The 19784-nt window shown below is 41.8% G+C and overlaps 1 protein-coding gene across 1 annotated transcript in view; it reads right to left on the bottom strand.

The window, feature by feature from the left end:
• Positions 1–19784, bottom strand: part of EFHC2 (EF-hand domain containing 2) — a 159068-nt gene that overhangs the window by 73038 nt on the left and 66246 nt on the right. Inside the window, 3 exon segments of the mRNA XM_024116470.1 lie at positions 11850–11980; positions 14579–14775; positions 17796–17938. Coding sequence (XP_023972238.1) covers positions 11850–11980; positions 14579–14775; positions 17796–17938 — 471 coding nt within the window.

Consider the following 19784-nt stretch of genomic DNA (forward strand, 5'->3'; position numbering starts at 1 on the left):
ACAAGAGCAACTTCCAAGATGTAGCACAGGATTTCTCCACCTCTGCAGTTAAAGAACTGGGAAGCCAGGACTCTGAGGCACTAAAAGACATCAGACTGTTCCTCAAAAAATTAAAAATCAAATACTTAATTTGAGGGCTGCATATTTTCAGTATTCTAATGCCCCAAAATGTGTTGGTGCATGCTGCCTCAGTTAATATTGTTGTTTAACAAATTACCCTAAAAATCAAGTGCTTAAAGCAACTCTTTTGTTATGTTCATGGATTCTGTGGGTCAGGAATTCTGACAGGGCACAAAAGAAGGTCTGCAGTTTCAACCTGGGAGATTCTATAACTGGGGGCTTGAATTATGTGAAGGTGCCTTTGCTCATAAATCCAGTGCATGGCAAGGGCCATCAGCTGAGATTTCAGTTTGGGCGGTCACTTGAATTACCATCTACAAGTGGCTTCCCCATGTAGCTTGGGCTTCTTCATAGCATGGCAACCTCAAGGTGGTAGAACTTCTTACACGGTAGTACAGGGTTCCAAAAGTAAGTGTCACGTCATACAATGTAGAAGCTGCATCATCTTTTCTGAACTGGCCACAGTTGTCTCACACAGCATCACTTCTGTTGCATTCCATTGGTTACAAGTGAATCACAAAGCCACTCAAGATTCAAGGGGAAATGGCATAGACCCCACCTCTCAGTGGTACGAGTGTCAAGTTCACATGTTGGACACTGCTGCAGCCATCTTTGAAAAATACAATCTGTCATACATGTGTAGTATACAGTTTCCTTCAGTTAACAAGATCATTGGTATCTAGCATTCCTCAGTTAACTGGGATATTAATGTAGTGAGAATATTTCAATTCTCAAGAAGTGGGAATGTACTACATAAGGAAATTGGTGGAAGTATAAAAGATCAGCATTTCAGTTTCTTTTGTGAAGGAGAATTTGCAATTTTAATAGTCAAAACTAAGTCACAGAACAAGAAGAAAATGAATGGGGAAGACACTGTCACTAATTTAATAAGAATTTGAAAAAATTTTAAACTCTTCCATTTCAAAATTATATTTTAAAGCTCTGGAATTGTTTTACTTCAATATAAAATATTCTGGCTTATAATAGAAAACTTTGGAATAAGCATTTTAAGAAGTTAAGTAAAATAAACCTGCATGCTGATCCCACAGCATATATAAAACTTAATTTGAGATGAATCATAGACTTAAAAGTAAAAGCTAAAATCATAAAGCTATTAGAGAAAAACATAGGAGTCTATCTTGGTGACTTTGAGGCCGCCAAAGACATCTTAAGCAGAAAGCAGTAACCTTAAAAGAAAAGACTGACAATTTGGACTTCATCAAAATTTAAAATATATACAGTATTCATCAAAGGACACCACTGAGAAAGTGAATAGGAAAGCCAGAGACTGGAGAAAAACATTCGCAAAACGTGTATCTGACAAATGACTTGTATCCAGGAAATATAAAGAATTCCAACAACTCAATAATAATACAACAAACAACCCATAAAAATTGGCAAAAGGGCTTCCCTGGTGGCGCAGTGGTTGAGAGTCCGCCTGCCGGTGCAGGGGACGCGGGTTCGCGCCCCGGTCTGGGAGGATCCCACGTGCCGCGGAGCGGCTGGGCCCGTGAGCCATGGCCTCTGAGCCTGCGCTTCCGGAGCCTGTGCTCCAAAAAAAAAAAAAAAAAATTGGCAAAAGATCTGAAAAGACACTTCACACACACAAAAAATACAAATAGCCAATAAACACATGAAAAAAAGTGCTCAACATCATGGGTTGTCACGAAAATGCAAATTTAATTACAATGGGACACTACTACATGTCTACCAGATTGCTTAAATTAAAAAGCCTAATAATAGCAAATGTTGGCAAGATTGTGAAGCAATCAGAACCCTTGTACGTTGTTAGGGGAAATGTAAACTGGTATAACCTCTTTTGGTAAAAGGTCTGCCAGTTTCTTAAAAAAACTAAACATACACCTATGTCCTAGCAATTCCATTCATAGTTATGTAACCAAGAGAAAGAAAATTATGTTCACAAAAATATTTGTACAAGAATGTTCAGAGCAGGTTTATTTATATTAGCCAAAAGCTGGAAATAACCCAGGTGTCTATCAGCAGGGGAAAGAATAAACAAATTGTGGTATTCTCATACAATGGAACACTACTCAGCAATATGAAAGAATGAATTACTGATACACTCAACAATATGGATAATTCTCAAAATCATACTTAATAAGAGAATCCACAAAAGAATATATGCTGTATAATTTCATTTATATGAAATTCTAGAACAGGAAAAAAGCCATTTACTGTGAAAAAATTCAGAGAAGTGGCTGCCCCTTGAATGGGGGATGTGGGCAGGGACTGACTAGGATGGGGTGTGAGGGAATTTTCTGGGTGACAGTAATGTTGAACATCTTAATAGGGATTTGTGTTGCACAGGTGTATGCACTTGTCAAAATTAAGCAAATATATACTTAAGGTTGATGCATTTTATTGAATATAAATTTTACATCAAAAGGAAAAAAATGTAAATAAATGGTAAGAATGCTGATATATTTAGAGGGAAGTAATTGATGTCTGTGATTTTCTTTGAAATGCACCGAAGTTAAGATGGATTAATGGATGGATAGAGGGGTGTATGAATGGAGAGATGCATGATAAATCAAATAATAGTAAAATATTAATGATTCAATCTAAGTGGGGAAAATAAATGGGTAAGAATTTGTTGCTAATTTGACAAGAATTTGAAAATTATAAAAACGATTCCATCCCAAATTTGATTGCGAAGCTCTGGAATTTTGTAACATAAATATAAAATATTATGGCCCATAATAAAAGAATTGTAAGTAAGCACATTAAAATTATTTGACTCTAATCAATAATCAGAATAGAGCATCAAGTGGAACAACTCATACCCTGCTCTATGATTATGAGACTCTTGACTTTTGCTCTAAGCATTCTGCCAGCATTTGTCATTAGCTCTTTCTGGAAACTGAAGCAAGAAACGAAAAATGCTCAGTGCTCTTTGCCCAGGCTTTTTGGTGTTATTTGCTTGAGCTTTATTTATCTTTTTAATTTTTTTTTCTACAATTGCTCATTGTTAAAAAAAAAAATATCAAAGAATGAGGCAGCTTGGTGTGCAGCCTGCTAGGATTTCTTCAAAGGATACACAATCCCTGAAATATTTATATAAATATACATGCACACATAACCTTTAGACTTTTGGCATAAATAGGATCATATTATACAGACTTCTGAATTTTGCTTTATCTACAAAACAGCATGATATATATATGGTAGCCATTAGTGCTGTTTACCTAACATCTGGTTTCCCTCTTTCCTCTGAACATATTGGAGCCATGTGACTAGTACTGGCCAATGAATTGAGAGTGTAAATGATATGTATTTCTTCCCATCTGAGACTTATTGGGCTTGACCCTCCAAAGCTCTCTTCTCTCTCTGGTATATTCAAGGTAGTGGCTGTTCTGTCAAATTCAGTCCCTGAGTGGCTACTGTGAACAAAGCTTCCCCTGACAACAGCAATGGATACACAGAGTAAACAAGAAATAACCTTTGTTGATTTAGTTCCCTGAGATTTGGGGGTTAGTTATTACTGCAGCATTACTTAACCAATCCTGACTAACACATCGAACATTTTCTCAAGTATGCATATTTGGTCTATCTCATTCTTTCTAATGGCTAAATAGTACAGTCTTACACCAAAGCAGTAGAATTTATCCAAGTACTCCCCTATTGTTGGACATCTGATTTTTCCAAATTTTTGCTATTACAAAGCTTGCTGCAATAAATACTGTGTGCGCACACACACATACACATACACATATCTATTACAATCCACTTGTCAAATTTTTTCTGAGTAAAAAGTTTCTAAACGTGCAATGACTAGGTAAAAGGGTCTAAGCATTAGATACTGCCAAGTGCCCTCTAAAATGCTGAACCAATTTAAACTCCTATCAATAGAAAATGAAAGTACCTGTTATCCCACATGCTCATCTGGAGCCAGTTATGTTATTCTTTTTAAATGTCACCAATATAATAGGTGGAAATATTTCATTGTTGTTTCAGCTTGCGTGATTATTGGGCTTCTTTTCATAGGTTTAAAGGCTGTTTGTATTGCTTCTGAGAATTGTTTATTCCTGTCCTTAACCCATTTTTGTCTGTTGATTTTACAGTTTTTCATAAATCCTTAATGTCAATCCCCTGGTTCTTATACTGGTTGTAAATATTTTCTCTCAGTCTGTCCCTTGTCTTTTAAATTTGTTTACAGTATTTTTTGCCTAGAGAAATAGAAAATTTTCCTGTAGTCAATACAGTCAACTTTTCCTTTATGGTTTTTGGAAACTGTGCCCTACCTACCACAAAATTAAAATGTATTAAATGTTTCCTAATCAATTATCACTAAAACCTTTATTATTAATCCATTCATTGTCCACTGAATTGAGAATTTCTCTGTACCTTATAATAAAGTCCATAAAAATGAATCTTTTATGGGCTGCTCTATACTCTGTTTCACTGATATTTTAGTTTAATCCTCTATTAGTATATTACAGTGTTTTCAAATATCTATAAACTATATAAATTCTAGTATCTTGACTGTAATATTCTTCCTTTTCAACATTTTTTTCAATCCCTGATTTTTCTTGAGAGACCTCAGAATCAATGAGCCAATTTCTCTCCCCTAACCCTGCAAAACAAAACCAAATCTAACAACAGCAACAACAAAAACCCATATCGTAAATTCCGATTAGAATTGCTTCAAATCTAGATTAATTTGGACAGATTAGAATTTTTTAAATAGTGTCTTCCCATTCAGAGATACGATAAAATTTTGAAATTGTACTCATCTTAGTCTTACACATTTCTTGTCCAATTTATTCCCAGGTATTTCATAATTTTTGTTGCTGTAGCGAATAGAACCCCCCCATTGCATAACAGTTCCTGTTTATTACTAGTAAAACTATTGCTTTTTATGTAGTTTTCTTATATTTCGCTACTTTCCTAAATATTCTTAATATTTCTAATCATTTTTAAATTGAGTCTTTTGGATTTTTAGATATAAAGTCACACTTGGGTTCTAATTTAAAAATCAGTCTCCAGTTCTATTTTGGGCTATTTACATCATTGGTTCCTAAATGCCTATTTCCACTATACCTAGGGTACAAAATAATGGAATTTTATGGCTGGAAGGGACCTTAAAATTATCTAATCCAAGGGTTACCTCGTCAAGTACCTTCTGGGATATGCAGGTAAGATAAATGGGAGAAGGTATACGACAATAAGGAATTGTAGAGACTGGGGAAGAGTGCAGAGAACAGGCACAGTCTGAGGCAGACAGTTGCCACTCACCCCCAACTGACAGTTGACATGGGGAAATGTAGGCCCAGTTTCTATTTTTCAAGAGGAGAGAGAAATATAGACTTCTATGTTTAAACTCTTAATTTAAAAAAACATTAAACAAAACCCAAACAAAACACGACTGCCAGCTATCAATCCATGAATTTGAAAGTAATCCAATGCCTTCACTGAATGCACTTTAAACTCAGAAAGGTGTGTCAGAAATTGCAAAAGTAGTGGAATATAGGGGAGGAGTTAGTATTTTGTTTAGCTGCTCGGGTGGATCAGAACAGTATTTGCAAAGTGCTAAAACCAAGCAAGTGTTTTGCTTGGTTTGTTTACAAACAAGGAGTTCAGTTCCTAATGTTGACATTTTATGCCCCGTTTGGCTCATCTTGGCTTGGATTTGCCGTCATAGCAAATGAAGAGGCTACCTTTTAAATCGCCCATCTATATTTGGGGAAATTACCACGTTATTTTCTCCGTCACCCCAACATGGAAGTCAGAGCTCAATTTCCCAGGCTTCCTTGCAGTTAGAAACATGCTGGTGACCCAGGCTCTGCCAATCGGGGAAGCTTACATGAGACCTTGACTTGGAAGGGATTAACAAGAGAAAACCAGCTAGGCGTGGCCACCTTTGGTGTCAGAGGGGTCCAGCTTTCAGGGGTAGCAAAGGACACAAGGTTGCCAAAAGTAGTGGCAGTGATGGTTGTGGTAAAATCAAGTTCTTGGCAGCAGCGCAAACGCAGCAACGCGTGTGGGTGGTGCAGTAGGAACAGAGGCCATTTTCTCATCAGACAAGTTCTACAGCCCAGTTCTGGGCACTGTTCCTAGAACTGAGCCTCAAGCTTGTTGCTCCAGCCCTTCCAAAGATACTGTGAACCACCCAGGATCCTTTTTAAAAATTCCTTTTCTGCTTAACTAGCCAGAGAGGATTCTGCTTTTTAAAAACTAAGCCCTCACCAGTACAAACAACACCATCAGGCAGTGACAGAATCAAATCAAAGATCTCGGTCTTTTTGATTCCCAGGCCAGCACTTTTTCTATGACATCACATTTATTTATACTTAATGCTTTTAGGAAGGTTCAAAATGCTGTTTTCAAAAATGTATGCTGAGGCTCGTATCTCAAAGATATGGTATGGACACTGTCAAAGTGTCTATTTGGTTCAAGATGAGAGTACGTGTTTGAGTGCTTTTGGAATTTGTCTTGGTTTTTCCTTCTGTTCATATAGATTCACAGACTAGTGGCTTCCTTAAAAGATGTTAGCTAGGCTTACAATAAAAACACCAATAACAATGTACACAGAGTTGTTCAAAAAAAGATAGAGCAAAACCACATAAAAGGAGAGATAACTGTCTGAGATAAATCAGGATGAGATCATTACAATTTTCTAAGCACTAAATTTATAATCTTCTTCCTTGAAGTAAAGGACAGTAATGGGGTGGATTATATTAATGTTTCCCAACCTTGGTCCACCAATGGTGACGTTTATTTTCCACCTTCATGGCCTCCAAGTTTTTAAAGGGCTTCTTCCAACCTCATTTATTAAAGAATGCTTTCAATGACCTCATCAAGAGTAAATACAGAACTTACTGAAATATCGAAAACAGGACATAGATTCCTACTACTATTTTCGGTGACTATTTCAAACTATTCCAACTATTGGGATAAAGGGTTTTCATTTTCGAGTGTCCGCTATGCACTACAGTGTGCTACAATAAGAACTTTACATATGTTATCAGATTTATTCATCACAACAGCTCTATGCAGTAGGTATTATTACCATCCCCATTTTGTAGGTGAAAACACTGTTCAGCAACTTAGTCAAGGCCACCAAGCTGACAAATGGTAGAGCTGAGATTTGGATGCAAGTCTACAAGTCTAAAATTGAATCTGTTTACTACATTATACTATCTGTCTCAGGAAGAATTTTAAGTTTACAAGAACGAAAAGTTCCTCGAGGCTGTAAATCTTGGAATGTATTACATCGATGCTCACAGGAAATCTGCTGATCCCACAGTTGATAATGGGGGTCTGAGGAAGAATGGTGTAATAATTCACTACATTCACTGAGGCCTGAGACACGGGGTGCTGGAGGTATCTAGGAAAGACTCCAGGGTGAACCGGGCATGTGCCCTGCCCTTGGAAAAGAGGTGAGCACTGAGCACACAGAAAACCAAAACACATGCAGGCTACATGGGGCGGGTGTCATCTCTGATGGAGAGATCAAGGCTCGGGGAGGTGGCTGGAGGGAGGGGCTGGCCACGTCTTCCCTGGCACAGGGCTCTCGCTGCTGCTGTCACCTAGGGTTCTGAGTCCAGGGCCCCCATCAGGAAGCCTTACCCTGCCCATGTTCCCAACTGCACGAAACACTAGCCCTGCCAAGCCTAGTCCCTGCCTGGCTCCCTGCTGAAACCTGCCCTTCAGGTATCGAGGCTCTGAGAAAGGCTCTCTGCACTCTCTTCGATAACAATCCATGGCTCTCACAGGCCAATCTGACAGACCATGAAAAAAGGGCCCCAGAGAAATAGGTCCAGCCTAGAGGCAGAGCCAGCGAGCCCCACAAGGCAGAAGAGAAACACTCCCTCCCAAAACTGCCCTCTGTTTCCACCTGTCCCTGCATTCCTTCAGGTCAATTTTGAGGCAAATATCTCGGGAAGGCCCACAAGTTAATCCAGTAATCCATTATCAACCATGGCACCTTATGCAGAGATAGTTTATTAGCTCCTGCCCACAAGGTTTCCCTGAGAAGCGGTGCAAATCTCTGAGAAGAAAGAAAATGCCCGGGGCTTGGACTGCTGCCCAAAGCAGCAAGCCTGGGCTCTGAGGCGCCAGGTACATACTGAGAGGGCCAGGTATGTAAGCAGGGGAGAAAATGAGGGCCACAGAGGTGAAGCCCAGAGGCCTACACTGCAGTCTTGCCCCTGCCTGCCCACTCTACTACTTCGATGCACAAATTTGAAAAGGGAACATTTTACAAGTGTATTCATAAACCTACAGAATGTTTCAGAATGTCAGCGCCTAGGAGAGGCCTTCGAGACCATTATATGGACCAAAGAGTGAGGTGTAGATAGGTGAAGTGAGTTGCCCAAGTCACTTGACTTGTGAGAGTCGGGACTAGCTCTCCCTGACTTCCCTACAGTCAGAGACAGATTTCCCTTCCCCAGAGCAAGGTAATCAATTATTTACTTGTTTGATGCAAACTTTAGACAGAATGCTCCTGGAGAAATAGGATCATTTATTAAATTATTCAACGAACAGACCTACTGTACTTGGCGGGAGCCAATTGTGGAGGCAGGGAAATAAACGAATAACTCAACACGGGCTACCAGTGGATAATACAGGAAAAGCATTTAGCACGATGTATGGTCCACAGTAAGTGCTCGATTAACGGTGACTTCTCCACAAGAATAATTCGAGTGAGATGGAAATAAGGGAAGAGATGGAGGCAAGGGTCAGATCATGACCAAACTCACACGAAACACTAAAAGGTTGGGATTTGCCCTAGAGCAAAGGAATGACATGATCAGATTTTAGGGAGGTCACTCTGGCACAGCTTTGGAGGATGAGTGTTAAGACAAGGAGTCCAGGTGAACAGATGAAAAGCTGAATTGCAACAGTGAAGCTAGAGATGGAGAGAGGTAGTTTAAGAAGTGCAATTTCAAGAGGGTGGGAGAGGTCAAGATAGGGGAAACACAAGGTAGACCCTGGCCCAGGCCCTGGGGACAAGTATGGTGGCCTTTACCAAGACAGGGTCCCCGGCTGCAACTTTATGGGAGAAGAAAAAGAGGTCAATTTAGGGAAAGTTATTTGGGGATGCCTTAGGGACATCCAAAGGGGAGACGTGTCGGAGGCGTTCGTAGTTCCAGATTTATAATTCAGGAAAAAGGTCTAAGCATGAGGAACTAAATGGAGAACTCAGCCTTTAGCTGACAGCCAAAGCAGGAGGGGCTGGATAAAATGCAGCCCCTCAACGAATATTCACACCCAGGCACTGTGAAAGTGATAAACTTAAAGCAAAAAACAAGAAAGAGAAGGTTCTTGCCCTCAAAGAGGTTACGTTCTGGTGAGAAGAGCCAGAATATACACTCATACACGCATACAGAAATAAAAGAAAAATATTAGCCAGTAAAAGCTCCAAGCACATAATTAAATTAGGATGTGGTGTGATAGCAACTGACTATGTACTTTCTTTGCCTTTGCCCAGGAAAGAACGTGAAGAGCCAAAAAGAGGGCTGAAGACCATGAACTAGGGACCCACAGATGGCGCAGTGCCCGACACCAAGCATATCGCACGGATCAGGACCTCCTGACGCCTCTTCTGCACTCTCATCTGGAGACAGAACCCCCAAGAATAATCCTAGCATCTCATTATTCCATTCAGGAACTGTGATATGTAGTGAGCCCAGCATGAGGTGTCAGGTTTAGGGCAGTGAACAGGGCTGTCGAGGACCCTGCTCTCTAATAGGAGAAGACACACCCAAGCACACACACACCAAGTACAGCTATCTAAATAAACTTAACTGCAAGTTGTGCTAAGTGCTATGAAAAATATAAACAAGGGGCTAAGAAAAACAGTGAGTGATCTACTTTAGGTAGAATAGAAAGAAATCCCCTCCAAGGAAGCAGCACTTACAATGAGTCCCAGGGTTTGCCACGAAAAGGATGGTGGTGTGGACGTTCTGAGCAGAGAGAACTGCGTGTGCACAGGCTTGGAGGAGGGAAAGAGCTTGACGTGTTTGAGAAAGCAAGTGACTGACGGTCAGCAAGGCCAGAGGACAGAGGCTGGAGGAAAAGAAGTGATGACACTGGAAATACAGAGTTGCATCGCTCAAGGCCCTGCCGACTGCAATAAAACGTCTGGATCTTACTGCAAGCCACTGAAGGGTTTTTCAAACCAGGTACAGCCTGATCTGATTTCTGTCTTAAGGAATTTCTGGCCAGGAGAGGGCCTAAATATTGGGAGCTGGTCCTTTCTGATCATCTTTCTGAGCCTTGAGGTCACCCCGCAATCACACAGTGTGGCCATCCTTTATTCCGCCCACAATTAGGGTCAGGCCGCAGAGCAACTTTTCCTCCTTGGATCTCCTGCCTGGCCTAAGTGCTTCCCCCAAAGCCCCCATAAACTTGCTAAAGTGTTTCCAATAGACACTGCTAGAGTACTAGGAGAATGGACGCTTTTGTAAAAGAACACAAAATAATAGAACGAAACCACTCCCTCATTTCTGATGGAAATTCGCTTTCCCCTCCACTGCTTTCCATTAGTCCATGGCCTGAGCAATTGTCTCTGCTCTTTACCCTGTCTCCATTTATTTTCCAAGAGGCCATGAACATGTGTACTGCTATGAACAATAACAAAGAACTATAAATTCTTATTGATCCCAGAAGCTCGGGAATTCTAAACAATAAAAATATGTCCTCTGACTGCTGCTCTCAAAAGAATATTTTGGAGGCACAGAAGAGCTTTGTTAAAATAACAAATGAGCTTTGGGGACACTCTGGGCCTAATGGAGGGCTCGGGTCACCAGGTATTGATGCAACAGGCAACTTCAGACACAAAGTTAGAAAGACCTCCCTGCCACCCTCTCCTGGGCTCACGTCTTCATTTCTCAGCCACATCTTGACTGTATCAAGCTGAGTTTCCTATACAGCTTTCAGCCACTATTGTTTTTAGGAGCCAGCGTTCTCAGCCTAAAGAGAAAGTCCCCTTTGTCCTCCATCTGTGATTTAATTTACATTCTCCTGAACGCTCCATTCACTTTGTTTTCAGGCTCAGAAGTCTCACAATTGTACCAGACCCTGAATTTGAATTTCCCTGTGTTTCTGCTGTTTGGAAATTTGCCTAGGTCAGTCACTGGACAGTCCTAGAATTCAGCTTAACCTTAGAGAAAATCTTTATTGTTCATGATTTCTTATAATACTTCTAACCTCTGTCATATATTTTCCCCTTGATTTCTACATTTTTGTGTCTTTCAAAATACATACGTGTGTGAGCATACATACACACACATGCATACATAGCACCTTTCCTCTGATAACTGCCGAAGTTTCCACTATCTTTTCCAACTGGATCGCATTCCTAAGGAGATGTCCCTCCTAGGTTCCTCAGATTTCAGAGGGGTGCTCTTAGTTGCACTGTTTTCAGCCTTTCTCATTCAGATGCAGCCTTCCTGGCATTCCCCTGATCCTTCAATGCCCTGCATGATTCATAAGACAATGTGCCCAACTGACTTACTATCCCTTTGCCTCTCTGTTCTCCCCTAGGAACTTCTTTTATATGCAAATGCATAAAATTTACTAGAAATGGGCAAAACTTGACCACAAAGTAATACGAATGTAAAGAAATACCAATTCCTAGTAAAAAAAAAAAAAAAAAAGTATGTAGGAAATTAATGAAGAAACACTAGGGAAGAAATTGTTTTTTCTGTTCTTTGGACAATCTTGAGGAGAAAACAGATTACTGCTGGCAGAATATGGCTTACCTGAATGTATTATAATCTACCATCTTCGTGTGCATGCAATCAGCAGCTGTAAACACTTGCTTGAGCTCTCTGGATTTTGATTCTTCTTGTTTTATCTTTTGTAGGGCAAGTTCAATGTTGCTCATAGGAAACTGGAAAGGAGAAAAGAAAGGTATTTAAGATAGGGAGCCCAATCTTCCTGGTGGCCAGCAAAGAGACTTCATACTGTGAACCTTGACTTAGCTGGCTATGTCTTTCCATAGAGACCAACACAGAGAAGACATGACCAGATTTCTTCAGCTATGGCTCTGGGACAACGAGTGACATTAGCACAGGGCCAGATCTGAGAGAAATGCACTTAAGGGACAGCGGGCCACAGGAATCAGAAAAGAACCACTACTCCGACCACAGCCTCCTCCCTTTAACCCCTGGACATTGACCCAACATGTTGGGAGACCCTAATGGAGAGCATGGGGATTCAAAATTGAATAAATGGACCCCCATCTTCCCCAGATCTTTAGAGTGCGCCCCCAGAACTGTCAGCCACCAGGTGATACACGCACTGCAGTCCCCTTATACTCACTCTCCAGGCAGCCCCCAGTTCCTGTCTCCTACACTGTGATTTGGCTTCTGACTCTGTAAGAATACTTCTTATTCAATCCACTAAAGCATAAGCTTGTAAATAACTACAGCTAAGAGCTAGAAAAGGAGAAGACTAAATACAAAAAGAAAAACATTGACGGTAACTTAGAATAAAGTTCATCTCTGCCCCCGGGAAGGGGGAGGCATTCCCTCCCTTTTTTGCATTTCCTATTTCCTATAATCTGTTTCCATGATAGGATCTCTTAGCTCTTTTGAAAAGACTCCTCAGACTGATATTAATCTTTCTCTGCTTAGAATGTCTTTGTTATGGGTAGTTTTAAGATAATGCAGTTTTCACTTGGGATGCCGATACTAGATAATGTCTTACCCTGCTTTTATCTTTCTGAAAGGAGAAAAGCCCTTTATGTCTCATATATATATGAGATATATATGTGTGTGTGTGTGTTCATGCTATATATTTTTTATATTAAAGTACAGGTTTGCACTGTGTTTGAAAATGGAGCTCTAGTTACAATAGCTATTGTAAATTGTACATCGACTGAGCTTGCTATGGGCCACATAGAGCTAAGCACTTAAAACATTTTCGCATCCAATCTTCATAGTAACTCTCTGAAATAGACACTGTTGGTACTCCCATTTTAAAGATGTGGAAAACAAAGCTCAGGGAAGATACACGTCTGAGGCCCCTCAGCTTTTAAGGAGTCAGGTTTCCTAGCCAAGCCTGCTGGTCTCCAGGAATCTAACTGCCCTATTATTGAGCCTCTCACCTGACTTCAGTGCTTTTGAAGAGCTACCGGCTCATGGTGTCACGCTAATCCAAGTTCCTAACGCTGCAAATGAAGAGACGGTGTGGCAGCCCCAGAGGGTGCTGCCCAGGCCTGCCCTCAAGGGGGACCACGGAGAGAAGAGCACCTTCGTGATCACTGCAGCGCTGCAGCTTTCAGAGACCCCACGGAGGCAGCACTCCCCCCAGACTCTTACCATGCAGTGACTGAGCAGGAAAGAGGCACCAGAGCTGGGCCATTCCTGCCTGACATGGGATTTCTCTGATAGCTAGTGTTTGCTCCAGGGCTCCCCATTGGCCTGGTGCAGACTTTCTCAGAGCTACGCTGTGTCTGAGGCTCTTTCCACCCCATCCTCCTTCCTTCCCTCTCCTTTCTCAGGGATCAGACCTACATCCCGGTCTCCCCACCTACTCCTGTTCCCTCCCCCTTTATCCTTCATACACATTTCCCCCAAGACATCTCTCACATGTCTAAGTCTGTCTTGGTACCTGCTTCTCAGAGGACCCAAACTGATCCGGGTAACGTGCTATACACAGTGAGACTGATCTTAGCAACTTACCCCGAGCGTTTTACATATAAATGAAACAGAATTGGTACCATATCTACATAAATGGCACATAAATATTATTATTTTCAGGCAGACTTTTAAAATACATTATTTCTAGATAGATTCTTCAATAGTAGGCAATGGTTCTGAAATATATGTGTTTGCACACCAGACTAGTCCACACTTAAAAATCAAGATTTTGTCAACATGCTATTTTTACTGAACGGCACTGCCATAATGGAACTTTTAGTAATAGTACCCACGTGCCATACTATTTCAAATGAAAAAACTCTTGGCGCTCACTGTTGCCAATTTGTCCTTGGATTCCCATTTAGGCCTCAGGTGGCTCCTGTTATGGGAAGCTGCAATCCCAGCAACTATCAGGTTCCCTTGGGGTTTCTGTTTGTTTAGGTCTTGGCCTTCTCTGCAGGCCTGTGCCAATTAACTGGGACAGCACAGTGTGTGGCACCAGATTGTCTTCCTTTCCGATCATTGCTGAATTTCTTTCTGAAAACATTGTTAGCGTCAGCAGAAAACCCAGGAAACTTGATTCAACCTTGGGCCTGCCTCCTGCCTGTGCCTGGCATCCATGATGCTGGGCAGTGGAAAACCCAGCACATAAACAGAGGAGACCAGACCCTGGCCTCTGTGACGGGACCTGTGGCCAAGTCGTGCAGATCCATTATTCATGCCCACATGTGTGAAAGCACAATGTAAAACTGGTGGCAAGATGAAGAAGAAAAGGCCTGGAGTAAGAAAAACACAGACTGCAGAGTGCTGAGAGGTGAGTCAAGAATTACACCAAGTGAGTTTACCTTATCTGAATTCCTCTCCATGTAGTTTAAGGTATACACATCAGCACTGACCAAAAGAAATAGGTAGCCATTCACGTTCACTTTGGCTCCAACATACAGCTCCTCAGCCTTGATATATTCCGAGAGTTTACTTTTAAATACTTCTGCTCCAGGCTTCTTAACACGAATTCTTTTTAAGAGCATCTCACCAGTATACCCTATAGAAAAAGAGAAAAAAAGTTAATGAGTAGGTCTTGTTCTTAAAAGAACCATACAGGGCTTCCCTGGTGGCGCAATGGTTAACAATCCGCCTGCCAATGCAGGGGACACGGGTTCAAGCCCTGGTCCGGGATGATCCCACATGCCGCGGAGCAACTAAGCCCGTGCGCCACAACTACTGAGCCTGCGCTCTAGAGCCCGCGAGCCACAACGACTGTGACCATGTGCCGCAACTACTGAAGCCCGCACGCCTAGAGCCTGTGCTCCGCAACAAGAGAAGCCACGGCAATGAGAAGCCTGTGCATCGCAACGAAGAGTAGCCCCTGCTTGCTGCAACCAGAGAAAAGCCCACGTGCAGCAAGGCTGAGCCCATGTGCCGCAACTACTGAAGCCCGCACGCCTAGAGCCTGTGCTCCGCAACAAGAGAAGCCACGGCAATGAGAAGCCTGTGCATCGCAACGAAGAGTAGCCCCTGCTTGCTGCAACCAGAGAAAAGCCCACGTGCAGCAAGGAAGACCCAACGCAGCCAAAAATCAAATAAATTAAATAAATTGATTTTTAAAAAAAGAACAGTACAACTTGCCTTTCGGGTTACTTCATGCTCAAACACAGACCATACAACTTAGCTGTGAACTTGTGAACTCATACTGCGTATAGTACTTAAGGGAAGAATGAGGCAGTGGGTGAAGAAATGAGACTTCCTAGATGAGTGTGTAAAGAAGAAAAGTGGCATGGCATTCCAGCCTCTTCTTTTCTCGCTCCACTCCCTTCCCAGTCCAAACACTTAAATAAACACTTAGCGAGGACTTGCTATATGCCCAGCAGCATCCTGGAAACTGGGACATCAGGAACATCTTTAGAGCCTGCCTGAACAGTACCAGGTAGAAAATTTCTCACCTGAGCTTATCTCCACCTATTTGTCCTTGTACTTCTGCTGACATACAGATGAAATGTAAGATGCGCCATTTCCGGAAAGGAGCTTACTTAATTGTTTGAAGATAACTATGGGAGTCCCCTGAACTCTTTTTTTCTACAGGCAAAATATCTTTGCTTCTTTTAGCGATGCCTCATTTTTCTTACTTTCCAGAATTCTCACCATTTCCTCTGCTCTTTTCTGGGCATTATTTGGTTTTTGAGCTCTTGGAAAGCAGTGAGCAGAGTTGAATGTGGGACTCCATTACCTTCTAACTGAAAATGAACTGAAATCTTCAAACCTGTGAATACAACCTGAGACCAGATGAGCTTCGGGGATCAGCCTCATCACACTCCTACCACTTGCAGAAACCAGGGGTGGTGGAAAGACATAGGCTTTGTAGCCAAACAGAGCTGGAGTCCATCCCGGCTCTGTTACTTGCTTGCTGGATGATCTTTAGGAGTCATTTAACCTCTCTGAACCCCTCTGAATTCTCATTGGTAAATGGGAATAACATTTGTGGGGGGCCATGAAAATGTACTTCTCAGATTGCCTGCTGTGGGGAACAAAGTTGACAGAAGGCTCCAACTGCTATGTTCTGAAATCTATCCCCAGATTTGTGCCGAGGTCATGCTTCCCAGAGGCTGCTGCCAACACATGACTGAGCAAGGCAGGGATACTAAGGCAGGCCCATTCCTGCAAGATGGGAGCTCCTCCGACTGGTGACTCTGGCCCCAGGACTCCCAGTCAGCCTTGGAAAAACTTTCTTAGCGTTTCACTGCAGTCTAAGACCTTCCCCTTTTTCCCTTTCCTCTGTCCTTCACAGGAGTCAGACATGCACTGCAGTCTGATGGCTCTCCTGGCCTCTTCTGGCTCCTGCCACATTTTCCCTCACCAGCATTTCCCCTAATAAATCGCTTGTACATTTAATCTCATCTTGGGGTTTGCCTCTTGGAGGACCTGGACTAACACAAAACGTAACCTCATAAAGGTCTTCTAAGTATAATAGTAGGTACTCAATCAGGACTGCTATTATTACCAGCAAGCTTGTAGTTGACTGCCATCACCCTTTCTGTTTTATGAATGCTGCAATCGGTTTGGCCATATCGTCCCCATTCTAGATGTATAGAGTTGATTTTTTGACCTTCAAGAGCATGACTTTATATTCATCCCTATTTGATTTCATATTTTAAGATTGGATCCATTATTCAAATCACCGTGGACCCTGACTTAGTTATACAAATTATTCATTATTCATTGGTGTGCTGAGTGGCTCATACCAGCTCATAAGAGCTGGTTGTTAAATTTTCAAGGGATTTTGCAAGCCAGTTGTTAAAACTGTTGGTTGCTTGAAATTGGCCATGGTTTGGGTATTTGCATCATGGAAATTGACAAACAGTACAAAATAGAGCTTTTAAAATTTTTTCAGAGAGCCGGTTAACCAGCACACCACTGATTATTCTTCTCAAACGTGTGTCTTTGGCACAGATAAAAATGTTGAACGTGTTGGGACAAAGAAGAGAGCCCTACAGTTCCATAATTTGCTAAGTCAAAATCAATGGCTCTCCTCAGCAATGGCCACCCTATCAGTCTACTGCAGAGAGGCACTCCGTGGGCCCTGCGGCTGGAACCTTGGCAACAGCCTCAACAGCCAGAGGGAACTAGTCTCTGAAGATTAAATTTGTTAATCTGGGATTCTTGTCCTAGAGCTAGACAAAAATTTCATACGTGGTACTATCAAGAATACAGATTTCTTCTTGTCTTGCTAGCTGTGCATGGAACTGGTGGTAGCCAGACCATGATTTTGAAGCCGCTGGATTCCACAGAGGTGCCTCAGAGGCCACGGAGGAAGTAGGGAGAGTGTCTAAAAGGAGATGTCCCAAGTCCCCCGGTCCTGAGACAACCAAAACTGTTCCTCTTTTATCATTTTATATGTCTGTGTTCGCATTTAAGAGATCTTTGTAAAATGAACTTTAGTGGTTAAAAAAAAAATGAAAGCCACTCTCTTAGATCATCTAGGCTATAAAAATCAGACCATAGTCCCTTTCAACATGAAGAGACAGTTAATTATTCTGAGGAAACTGCTATGAGAGGTATGTCTCTTACCTGAATTCCTCTCCATGGGTTCAGACACTGAAATTGTGTCATCACTGAGAAAATATGAAATAACAAACGTCCTTTCCACATCAGCACATTTGTGTGTGATTAGTTTTGCAAAAAACCGGAGTGTATTGCTTATGTTGCTGTAGCTAAATGGAAGAAAAATGAGGGTTATAGCATTATACAAGTAATCTTCCACATATCATGCGTGTAAAAAAACCTGCAAAAGGTATGCTATCTTTTTATTGAAGTTTAATTGACATATAACATTATATTAGCTTCAGGTGTACAACACAATGATCTGATATTTGTATATATTGTGAGATGATCACCACAATAAGTCTAGTTAACATCCATCACCACACTTAGTTACAAAAATTTTTTTCTTGTCATGATAGCTTTTAAGATCTATTCTCTCGGCAACTTTGAAATACGTACTATAGTATTATTAACTACAGTCATCATGCTGTACATTACATCCCTGTGACTTATTTATTTTATAACTGGAAGTTTGTACCTTTGACCACCTTCACCCATTTCACCCACCTCCCATCCCCCAGGTGCGCTATGGTTTTAAGATAGTAGCATAAACTCTCAGAGGTTGAAAAAGTTCAACCATCTTCTTATTAAGGCTCTAAATCTATATGCAGGGGCATTTTCTCAGTTTATTAAAATATCTCTTATTCTTTCGACGTCCAGGGTAACACATTGGGAAAATGTACCCAAAACAGATGTCATAAACACGCTGCTCAAATCATCTGCATTACATGGTTGTTCCCTACTCACGAGGCTGGTCAACAATCACAATCATGTCAGCAAGAAGCACAGCACCTGGGTCTCACTGCCTGAGCGGGCCAGAGGCTGCGCTCTGCTAGTGCCTAGAGCCACCTCCCCATTTCACCGCCCACTTTCTCATGCCCATTCCTTATCTTTCTCCAAACCCCACATCGTCTCCTCGCTGAGTCACTCTCCCAGTTCCCCAGCAGCCCCCTAACTCCCTTCAAGGGAAAATTTACCTTTTCCCTTTCAAATGCTATATTAAACATGATAGACCTGCCTTTCGTAACACTTATCACCCATATCATAAGTCGCCATTACTTACAAGTCTGTTTTCTGAAGGCAAGGACTGCATCTTATTAATCATTGTCTAAGACAACATTTTTTACATTCTAAGTGCTCAAATGTTTGTAGAACGTTTTTATCAGATCCGTATAGGTTGGAATTTGCACTTAGAATTCTGTGCATGAATAGTTTAGAAGAATGAAGATGGGATCGAATTCTAGAATCAAAAGTTCCCAAAATTGATTACCTGGTCTTGGAAGAAATTAATTTATGGTCTGTCAGCAGAAGCATGTCTGTGGATATCAGCTAGTGAAAGGTGGACTTCATGACAAATACTGAACCCTTTGGGAGGTCTCTGATAATCAAAATCATTACCCCAAGGAGGCACAGAGTAAAATAAACCATGTACTTCATCCCTTCCCTGTCACAACTCTAAGCAGAGAGGTCCTCACCTTCAGTCTCGTATGCTGAAATTCATTCTTTCCTTGTGATCACACTCATTTAAAAACAAACAAACAAGAAAACTTATTTGTGATTTGCAGAGGCAGAAGGTGCTTTTCTCTGCTCCTTTCTTTGATTATCCAGGGAAGGAGGGCTGAAAAAGCATGGCGCCATGATTCACAGCTTGAGGCCTCAAGTGAGACGGGAAGTGTAGCAATCTGGAAGGCTACCCCCAGGGCAGCCCTGGCAAAACAGCCAGATCTCCATAGCTCTTTTCTTAGTCCCTAGTTTCCCAGGCTTCAGGCAGACCTCATACAGCATAGGGGAGGAGGGCAGCTATACCTTCTCAACCATCTTCTCTGGTACATAATTGGATTTAAAAGTAACAAACAGGGCTTCCCTGGTGGCGCAGTGGTTGCGCGTCCGCCTGCCGATGCAGGGGAACCGGGTCCGCGCCCCGGTCTGGGAGGATCCCACATGCCGCGGAGCGGC

The sequence above is a fragment of the Physeter macrocephalus genome, chromosome 21 (genome assembly GCF_002837175.3).
Source record: "Physeter macrocephalus isolate SW-GA chromosome 21, ASM283717v5, whole genome shotgun sequence".
Taxonomy (NCBI): domain Eukaryota; kingdom Metazoa; phylum Chordata; class Mammalia; order Artiodactyla; family Physeteridae; genus Physeter; species Physeter macrocephalus.